Raw genomic sequence first — 10000 nt, forward strand, 5'->3', positions numbered from 1 at the left:
ATATTTATATATATATATATATATATGTATATAAATACAAATTAAATATATATATATATATATATATATATATATATATATATATATACAAATATACATATACATATATATATATATTTATATATATATATGTATATAAATACAAATTATATATATATATATATACATATATATATATATATATATATATATATATATATGTGTGTGTGTGTGTTTGTTTATGTGTGTGCATGATTTATACACACACATATATATATATATATATATATATATATATATATATATATATATATATATAAATTAAAAAAATAACAATTTAGATATAAATACACATATGTATATATACAGTACATATACAGTATACGATGATGTACACACAATTTAATAGATAAACAAAATTGATCCACCTTTTGCAAACACGGAAATCCTTCGATTTTGCCATGAAAACAAAACAGGAATGTCAAAGCTTTACGCAAAACACTCCGAAAAGGGTACACTAGGGTTGCCAGGTTTTCTAAATGAGAAAAGGCAAACTTATAATCAACCACAGCTTTAAAAGGCCAAACCATTATGAGAAAAACTCCTAAAATATAGTATTTAAAGCCCACATTTTTTTTTTCATATTACCAAAGGCCAACTAATTTCAGGAAAGGCCAAATTTGAGATTTTTCGGCCTGAAAAAGGCCAACCTGGCAACTCTGGGGTACACCAATGTTTTCACGTATTGCAGTACTTGGCAACTTATGCCTCAAATCGCCCTATATAGATTGAATCCGATGCTATATCTCAATCGGGCAGTATTATTATTATTATTATTATTACTATCCAAGCTACAACCCTAGTTGGAAAAGCAAGATGCTATAAGCCCAGGGGCTCCAACAGGGAAAAATAGCCCAGTGAGGAAAGGAAATAAGGAAATAAATAAATGAAGAGAACAAATTAACAATAAATCATTCTAAAAAAAGTAACAACGTCAAAACAGACATGTCATATATAAACTATTAACAACATCAAAAACAAATATGTCATAAATAAACTATAAAAAGACTTTTTCTATCAATCTGTTACCTCGTCATTCATTAACACTCATTCAGTATTCTTCTCTATCTAAAACTCATTCAGTATCCTTCATTAATAAAATATTATTCCTTACTCGTCATTAATTAAATATAATTCAGTATTCGTCATTAATTAAATTCATTATTCGTCATTAATCAACAATCATTCAGTATCCTTCATTAATAAAATATTACTCCTTACTCGTCATTAATTAAATATAATTCAGTATTCGTCATTGATTAAATATAATTCCGTATTTGTCATTATTCAAGAATCATTCAGTATTCGTCATAAATTAAATATAATTCAGTATTCGACATTAATGAAATATAATTCAGTATTCGTCATTAATCAACAATCATTCAGTATTCGTCTCTATCTAACAATCATTCAGTATCCTTCATTAATAAAATATTATTCCTTACTCGTCATTAATTTAATATAATTCAGTATTCGTCATAATTAAATATAATTCCGTATTCGTCATTAATCAACAATCATTCAGTATTCGTCATTAATTAAATATAATTCAGTATTCGACATTAATAAAATATAATTCAGTATTCGTCATTAAATAAACATAATTCAGTATTCATCATTAATTAAATATAATTCCGTATTCGTCATTAATCAGTAATCATTCAGTATTCGTCCTTAAATAAACATAATTCAGTATTCGTCATTAATTAAATATAATTCCGTATTCGTCATTAATCAACAATCATTCAGTATTCGTCATTAATAAAATATAATTCAGTATTCATCATTAATTGAATAAAATTCCGTATTCGTCATTAATCAACAATCATTCAGTATTCGTCATTAATAAAATATAATTCAGTATTCATCATTAATTGAATAAAATTCCGTATTCGTCATTAATCAACAATCATTCAGTATTCGTCATTAATAAAATATAATTCAGTATTCATCATTAATTGAATAAAATTCCGTATTCGTCATTAATCAACAATCATTCAGTACTCGTCATTAATTAAATATAATTCAGTATTCGACATTAATGAAATGTAATTCAGTATTCGTCATTAAATAAACATAATTCAGTATTCGTCATTAATAAAATATAATTCCGTATTCGTCATTAATCAACAATCATTCAGGATTCGTCATTAATAAAATATTATTCCTTACTCGTTATTAATTGACAATCATTCAGTATTCGTCATTAATTAAATATAATTCAATATTCGACATTAATGAAATATAATCCAGTATTCGACATTAATGAAATATAATTCAGTATTCGTCATTAAATAAACATAATTCAGTATTCGTCATTAATAAAATACAATTCAGTCTTTGTCTTTAATTATCAATAATTCAGTATTCGTCATTAATAAAATATAATTCAGTCTTTGTCTTTAATTATCAATAATTCAGTATTCGTCATTAAATAAACATAATTCAGTATTCGTCATTAAATAAACATAATTCAGTATTCGTCATTAATAAAATACAATTCAGTCTTTGTCTTTAATTATCAATAATTCAGTATTCGTCATTAATAAAATACAATTCAGTCTTTGTCTTTAATTATCAATAATTCAGTATTCGTCAGTAATTATCAATCGTTCAGTAAATCGTCAATATATCAGTAAAACGGTCATTCAATCAAACGACCTCGTTTTGTGGACTGAATTTCAAACCTTTTCTTTATTCTTAAATCACTCTCGCTTTCATACTATGAAATCACAACTTTAAAGGTTTTAAAGGTTTAAAGGCCGCTCATTAATAGCAGGTGCAAGGGACAATGACATTGCTCTATCGAGCAGGACAACGTCCTAGAGACTGACCAGATACATACATGATCAGCGCCCAAGCCCCCTCTCCACCCAAGCTAGGACCAAGGAGAGCCAGGTAATGGCTGCTGATGACTCGGCGAATAGACCTATAGGCTCCCTCAACCCCCCACCCATCCTTACCTCACAAGGATGATGAGGTTGCAGCGACCAAAGGAACTAACGAGTTTGAGCGGGACTCGAACCCCAGTCTGGCGTTCACCAGTCAGGGACGCTACCACATCGGCCACCACACCATCCTTACCTCACAAGGATGGTGAGGTTGCAGCGACCAAAGAAACTAACGAGTTTGAGCGGGACTCGAACCCCAGTCTGGCATTCATAAGTCAGGGACGCTACCACATCGGTCACCACAACCCTGATCAAATAATTATTTTCACCTGAACAGAGTTCAAATTACAGTTAGCTTCCGTGTTCGTTCCAACAGAAAATCATTCTTCACAAACAAATTTAGGCCTATAGGCTATTGTAAGGCAATATTCTAATAATAACGGAATATACAAAATACTAAATTAGTATGTTTTTGCTTGGGTTACGCTTCGTGAGTTCAGAATATCATAGGAATACATTAATAGAAAATTGAACGATTCACGAGGGATGAATTCAACAACCAATGTATTTACATGGGTCAAAAACATTTTGTAGCCTACATGCACGTATATACTTTTTTCAATACACACATATATATACATATATATATATATATATATATATATATATATATATATATATATATATATATATATATGTACACACACACACACACACACATATATATATATATATATATATATATATATATATATATATATATATATATATATAAATTAACAAGTAATATCAGAGTATAACTAACGAAATGTAATGTAAACAATATCTTTGATATATGAAAAAAAAATCCACCCGAGGCAAATCATCCACAACTTTATTTCTGTTTAAAAAAGAGAGAATTACTATTTGATAGGACAAAGCAAAACTAATCATATGGTTGAATTGAATGGCAATATCCCCCAAACCATAAAAAGTTAAGGTTGACTGACGTATGACGTGATTATATGTCCACAATTTTTACGGGCTGCCTCCGGCAAGAGCCCGTGTCTTACACAATGGTAAGGCAATCTGACACACACACACACACACACACACACAGTCTACAATTTATATACTACCAGTTAACAGTATTAGACCAAAGCGAGCAAACTGAATACAATAATATTCCGACATTTTCACAATTATCCTCGAACGTCACTATACGCTCTGAAAAATACCAACAATTTCTAGATTTTACAAACAATCCTTACCTCTTTTTTCAGAGAAACCGACGGAGTACCTCGGTCCAGTCTGAATTATCCATCTCCGTGGGAATTTGCCGGCAATCTATTTGTATTCCTCATCCTACATTCTTAAAATGGTCACTTCATAGCATTAAAGAACTGACTGCAATGATGTTTTCACGTCTATGACACACAAGCACTAGTAAGACTCTTTCCACATTGCTTGCCTCTGTCCGAACTCCAGAGAAGACTTGGAAACCGTTTGTTTACATCGGTTGCTATGGAGGACGTCATGGCGAGAGTTACCAAGTATACAATTTTCCGATAAAATTATTGATCCCATTTTCTATAGTTACGTTAATTATTATTATTATTATTATTATTATTATTATTATTATTATTATTATTATTATTATTATTATTATTAGCTAAGGTACAACCCTAGTTGGAAAAGCAAGATGCTTTAAACCCAAGGGCTCCAACAGGGAAAAAGAGCCCAATGAGGAAAGAAAATAAGGAAATAGATAAACGATATGAGAAATAATTAACAATTAATGAAATAGTCTAAAAAAAGTAACAACATCAAAACATATTTCATGAATAAACTGTAAAAAGACTTTCGTCAGCCTGTGCAAACATAAAAACATTTGCTGCAACTTTGAACTTATGAAGTTCTACCGATTCAACTACCCGATTAGGAAGATCATTCCACAACTTGGTAACGGCTGAAATAAATATTATCAAATAAAATAGGTTGCATTATTATTATAATTATTATTATTATTACTTGCTAAGCTATAATCCTATTTGTAAATATAGGATGTTATAAGCCCACGGGCTCCAACAGACAAAATAGGCCAGTGAGGAAAGGAAGTAAGGAAATAAACTACGAGAGAAGGTTAAAAACAATGATACATTAGAATAAATATTTCATAAATAAACTATAAAAACTTCAAAAGAACAAGAGGAAGAGAAAAAAGATGGAACAGTGAGCCCAAGTGTGTGTGTGTGTTTATATATATATATATATATATATATATATATATATATATATATATATATATATATATATATATACATACATATATACACACATATACAGTATATATATATATATATATATATATATATATATATATATATATATATATATATATATATACATAAATGTATTCACATTCATGTGCTTATGGATCTATGCATGTAAAATCATTCGTGATCAAAATAGATAGAAAATGTTAAAATAACACCGATGATATCTTGATTTATAAAAAAAAAATATAATAGGCCTAATGTAAATATATCTACAAGTACCTTCAAGTATAATGTGTAATGGATATTTTTCAGTTTTATATATGTAATCAGCTTTATGTTAGAATACCTTAGCTTTCAGAAAGCAATTCACGAGAGTTCAATCTACAGAATTGTCCGAAGTATTATTCCTTCAAGCTGCAAACCTGTCACTGGTTCATAACCCCCCCCCCCCCCCCCCTGGTAGAGGTGTAGGGATGAGCGGGTTAGCTCAAGTATGATACAAACATTTCTTTGGGATCATTGTAACTGTGCAATTACTTTGAAACGATTCTCTCTTTATTATTATTATTATTATTATTATTATTATTATTATTATTATTATTATTAAATGCTAAGCTACAACCCTAGTTGGAAAAGCAGAATGCTATAAGCCTAGGGGCCCCAACAGGGAAAATAGCCCAGTAAGGAAATGAAAAGAAGAAAACGAAAATATTTCAAGTATAGTAACAACATTAAAATAAATATTTTCTATAAAAACTATAAAAACTTTAACAAAACAAGAGGAAGAGAAACTAGATAGAAATGTGCCTGAGTGTACCCTCAAGCAAGAGAACTCTAACCCAAGACAGTGGAAGACCATGGTACAGAGGCTATGGCACTACCCAAGACTAGAGAACAATGGTTTGATTTTGGAGCGTCCTTCTCCTAGATGAGCTGCTTACCATAGCTGAAGAGTCTCTTCTACCCTTACCAAGAGTAAAGTAGCCACTTTAGATTTGATATTGGTGTATAAATTACATTAACGCATTATATAGGAGAATGGAGGATAATGAAAAAAGCAAGATGAACATAAATTCACACACAAGTATATCTGCATGGTTAAGTAGCAATTGTGAAATAAAGAGATTCTAGAATAGGTAAAGATTTCGGTTGGTTAGATATAGTTCAGAGGTCCACACCAGACCTCTTAATCAATTTTAAGTTGACGAATTAAGAAGTGAGACACAGTTACATTAATAAAAACAATCACACTATAATTCTACTAAATAACGTCAAACACTCTCCCCTCAAAAAAAAAAAAAAAAAAAAAAAAAAAAAAAAAAAAATTATTATATGATGTGGATCTTTCTTTAGCTAAAAAAAAATCTTCTAAACAAGCATCTGTCTTATAATAAAGTGAAGGGAAAAAAATCATATCATTCTACCTACATCAGGAACGATAAAGGGTACGATGAAGTAAAATGATTCATCATACTTTTCGTAATTCTCTCTACGAATTAAAAAAGATGGATGTTTACAGGCAAACAACTCTGCGTAAGTTTTTTTTTTAAATAAGTAAATTGACATAGTATATACAGCAAGTATCTATATACACAGATATGACACTTTTACAATATATAATTTGCAATATTTTTCATAAAAAAAAACATTGTGGTGTTACAGTCACATAACTCTACACAAGTGGTGACACTCATAATGACTCCACGGCTTCCCAGACTTTCAAGGTCACGATGGAACAACTGCAGAGCAATGAGGGGCAACAACAACTTAATAAAACACCATTTACATAATTGAAGTCATTTTTATCCCTTAAACTTCTCCAGTAGCGATTAGATAAGTGATGAGAAAAATGATAAATTTAGACGTTATCTGCCAAAGTGTCTTGAGATTCACGTGATATGCGATTGTAGCGGTCTTGAAGATGAAACTCAGATTGCGAGACAGGTAATTGGGTATAGATTCATTTGCACTTACATATGGGCAAGCAAGCAAACACACATATCACACATGTGCATACACACATCATATATGCATATAGTATATATATATATATATATATATATATATATATATATATATATATATATATATATATATATATACTGTATGATAAATTTTGCACATTTAGATATGTTTTTTTCATATTCAAATAAGCCATATATTTTAATACCTTAATGTCTGTATTTTCTCTTATACCTCGGGATCAGAGACCCAAGGGGGAACCACTCAAAGACAATAGCTTCTGTCCAGCCGGAGAATCCAACCCTGGTCCAGGAAGCTTGTATGTCAGTGACATAGCAAAGGGGGAATCACTCAAAGACAATAGCTTCTGGCCAGCTGGGGAATCGAACTCTGGTGCAGGGAGCTGGTATGACAGTGACATAGCATTTAGCACCAGCTATGTCACTGTCATGCCAGCTTCCTGGACCAGGGTTCGATTCTCCGGCTGGTCAGAAAGCTATTGTCTTTGAGTGATTCCCCCTTGGGTCTCTGATCCCGAGGTATAAGAGATAATCCAGACATTAAGGTATTGAAATATATATATATATATATATATATATATATATATATATATATATATATATAATCACACACACATACGCACACGCACACACACGCACACACACACACACACACACACACATATATATATATATATATATATATATATATATATATATATATATATATATATATATATATATATATGTGTGTGTGTGTGTGTGTGTGTGTGTGTGTAAGATGTGTCACCATACAATTCTCGGTTGCAGAATGTGAAATAAATTTATTAAAATGACAAGGTTGTAGAGAGATCAAAGTGAGACCAAAGTTGGTAATTGGGGTCCACACCAGACTCCTCTAAACTGTTCCACAGATAATTTCCTCTGTTATGTCTACAGAATTACAAGAGCCTCTGTATGACTGATGCTACCAGAAAATATAACTAAAAAAAATCGATAGGAGGAAGTGGTTTCAGATCATGCAATTCCAGGTCATAAGACATTTTTCTGATCTTTTCTTTCAAGATTGTTAGCCCATGCCTGCTTCAATGCTTTTTACGACACAAAACTATTTTTAAACAAAAATAGGTAGACCTACACAATTCAATGTTTTGGTCGATAGACAGATGGTTCTAACAATCCCCTAAGGGACTGGATGATTTCTTCATTTCTCCAGCGGTCTTTCCTATCTTATTCTACTCGAGATTTTATACATCCTCTCTGACATAGGCCTATCCTTTGAAATACTAAAATCATCCATTGTACTAGTTAGTGAGACCATTAACTTGTTGGGTAAGCATCATAAGAATTGAAGTCCTGTACCTGGAATAATAGAAAAACGCTACTAAGAAAACAATGAATAATTGCTATTTAAGTTTACGTAACAAACCATTGTAAACCATTCAAATAATCTCAAAGTAATTTCTATCTCTTATATAATAAAGAGCAAGTTACTTATACATAAATACATACATACATACATACATACATACATACATACATACATATATATATATATATATATATATATATATATATATATATATATATATATATATATATATATATACACACACACACACACACATATATATATATATATATATATATATATATATATATATATATATATATATGTGTGTGTGTGTGTGTGTGTGTGTGTAAATATATATATATATATATATATATATATATATATATATATATATATATATATATATATATATATATATATATATATACAAGCATCTTGCTCTATACTATATAAGAGAGATGTTGGCTATAAAACTTTCTCCCCCAAAAAATTATAACTACTCCATTGGTACTTTTATCAACCAAAAAAAATTGTTCTCCCAATATCCCGATTCTATATTTAATAGCGTGAAAGTAACAACGAGAAAAAGAGAAAAAACACAGAATAAGATGTTTTTCTCATCGATGTAATGCAACCAAACATTGAAAGTTAACACATTAGCACGAAACACAACACGGAATTAATGAAGCTGAACAGAAATTCACAGCAGAGCGCGATAGCTTGCGCCCTCTACTCCAAGGTCATGTAATCTGTATCTTAGTAACCCCAAGAGAGATCCACAATACCCACAACCCTAGTAGCAACCCCCCCCCCCCCCCCCCCGCCACCGAGGAGAGATATTGTTCCTCCTTGGGAGGGCCATCGTAGACAGATTCGGGTAGGGCTCAGAAAAGTGTTTTGGAACTAGTTTCGCCGAGCTAGTCACTATAGCGGGATCCCCTTCAGTTACCAGTCGGTGTTGATTGTGATAGACGTATTCGGACTTCGATTTTCCCTTTTCTTCGCGTTAGAGGTAACGTTCAATACTTTTTTTTAAACTTTACGATGCCATGACAATTATTGTTTACTTGTTATAATAACTCGTCTTGACAATGGCAACTGAATTCTCATAGTAGGATATGTTAGAGAATCCTGTTAGTCCCGATGATCAGATGAACTGCCAACGTATATCCTCTCATTTAGATATTTTATGTAGAAAAGAACGTCACCAGAAACGGAAATTCAGAAGATTGTTTAATAGGTAAAAAGAGTTATTATAATACGATTTAGCATCAGTGCAGTTAGTACGTGGCCGAAATCGTTTGTGCGTTGACCAGTTGTGTTGGATATAACAGCTGTTTAACGGCGAAGACTACAGAAGATAACTACGGACCGTGGGTGATGCTTCCAGATACATTGCTAGGGTACGATACGATTCTAAGTTACGTTAGGTTAGGCCTAATTGCAGTGTTGCCAGATATGGGTATTTATCCCTAGATTTGGGGATTTTGGATGTCT

General features: G+C 31.1%; 1 protein-coding gene across 2 annotated transcripts in view; it reads left to right on the top strand.

Annotated features, from left to right (window-relative positions):
* The first annotated feature begins 9326 nt into the window (after window positions 1-9326).
* LOC137624412 (N-acetylneuraminate lyase-like) overlaps window positions 9327-10000 on the top strand; it is an 18226-nt gene continuing 17552 nt past the window's right edge. Inside the window, exon 1 of one of the 2 annotated variants that reach the window (XM_068355158.1) lies at window positions 9327-9515. Coding sequence is in view for 1 of the 2 variants with exons in the window: in XM_068355157.1 (XP_068211258.1) it covers window positions 9884-9906 (23 nt within the window). In the remaining variant the exon portion in view is untranslated. Of the gene's footprint in view, window positions 9516-9868; window positions 9907-10000 lie in introns of those variants that run through there. The other variant, XM_068355157.1, reaches the window with a different exon arrangement.

This window comes from Palaemon carinicauda, chromosome 31, assembly GCF_036898095.1.
Source record: "Palaemon carinicauda isolate YSFRI2023 chromosome 31, ASM3689809v2, whole genome shotgun sequence".
Lineage (NCBI taxonomy): Eukaryota > Metazoa > Arthropoda > Malacostraca > Decapoda > Palaemonidae > Palaemon > Palaemon carinicauda.